This window comes from Trypanosoma grayi (assembly GCF_000691245.1).
Source record: "Trypanosoma grayi strain ANR4 Tgr_598_V1, whole genome shotgun sequence".
Lineage (NCBI taxonomy): Eukaryota > Euglenozoa > Kinetoplastea > Trypanosomatida > Trypanosomatidae > Trypanosoma > Trypanosoma grayi.
This window is the reverse complement of record NW_008826217.1, coordinates 9,629-10,799: the sequence shown is the minus strand read 5'-3', so window position 1 is coordinate 10,799 and position 1,171 is coordinate 9,629. Positions and strand designations below refer to the sequence as shown.

The 1,171-nt window shown below is 60.2% G+C and overlaps 1 protein-coding gene across 1 annotated transcript; it reads right to left on the bottom strand.

Moving 5' to 3' along the window:
- Nucleotides 1-450: 450 nt before the first annotated feature.
- On the bottom strand, nt 451-984 carry DQ04_05981050 (spliceosomal U5 snRNP-specific protein; the record flags this gene model as incomplete). The annotated part of the gene is made up of 1 exon (XM_009314481.1): nt 451-984. The coding sequence occupies one exon, from the start codon at nt 982-984 to the stop codon at nt 451-453; it is 534 nt and encodes a 177-aa protein (XP_009312756.1).
- Between the last annotated feature and the right edge of the window lie 187 nt (nt 985-1,171).

The following is a 1,171-nucleotide window of genomic DNA, read 5'->3' as shown; positions in this document are numbered from 1 at the left end:
GCTCCGCCGCGGACGCAACGGTGGCCGCCGCAGCGACGGCGACGCACATGGCGAGGGCGAACGTGAGCGCTGTCCCGCAGGCGGTGCGGCGCGACGTTGAATTTGCGCGGGCACACATGCTTTTTTTCTTAGGCTCCTCCTGCTCTCTGCTTAATTGGCTACGTCCCAGTTAGCGGGTTTATTGTTTCCTACAACGTGTCGTTGTTCCTGGTGGGAGACAGCGGCGGATGGAGAGGGGGAGCAGTGCGTACACGCAATACATTCAGTTGTGTGAGGGAGAGGGCGAGCAAGAACAACCAATACACGGGGCAACCCCCCCCCCCCCACCCCCCTTCNCCCCCCCCCCATCCGCCTTCCTTTTTTAATCCCACCACCTGAGAGGTGGCCACAACTGCACAAGTGCGCACACACGCTGTCTTTTTGGTTTTTCTTTTTTTCGTCCCTTCGCCCTCACCGCCAGACTGCTGCCGTTGTGAACTTCCTCTCGGAACTCGTGATAGCCTTGCCGCTCCTCCCCGCACGGTACGCGGCGTCAATGATGGGCAGCAGGTCATCCGCCTCCATGAAGAAGTTGATCTTGTTGTTGTTGCCGGTGCCAACATCAACGCGGATGTGTGTGTTGCGGTAGAAGAACATCACCGCGAACGGCTCTCGGTTGTGGCCCAGTTCGTACATGCCGTTGAACTCCGGCACCTCCGTCGTCGACACGGCGTAGACGGTGCAGTACTTCCGCACCTTTGGCGCGAGCGCGAGGAGCACCTCGTCCATCTGCCGTGTGGCGATGTAGTACGCCGTCAGCCCACTGCTGCTGCCACCACTGCTGCTGTTGTTGTTGTTGCTAATCTTCATCTTGCTGTTGTGGAGCTCATCCTCGGGTGGCGGCGATTCGTAGTGGCTGAAGCGGATCAGCACGAGCTTCTCGCCCTCGAGAACGATGTGGCGGTCGACGTCCCACGCGGAGTGCAGGTGCTGCAGCTCCGCCATATACGTCTGTCCCTTGCGTGAGTAGTAGTAGTGGTGGTGGTGGGGAGAGGCGCAGGACGCGTGAGTACAACGAACAACAGTGCGGGCGTGGGAGGTGCGGCACCGTGCGCCTCTCGCCGCTTCGCTTTGCACTCCCAGTTCGCGCCAGTCGCTCGTGAATGATACGACACACACACACACACACACA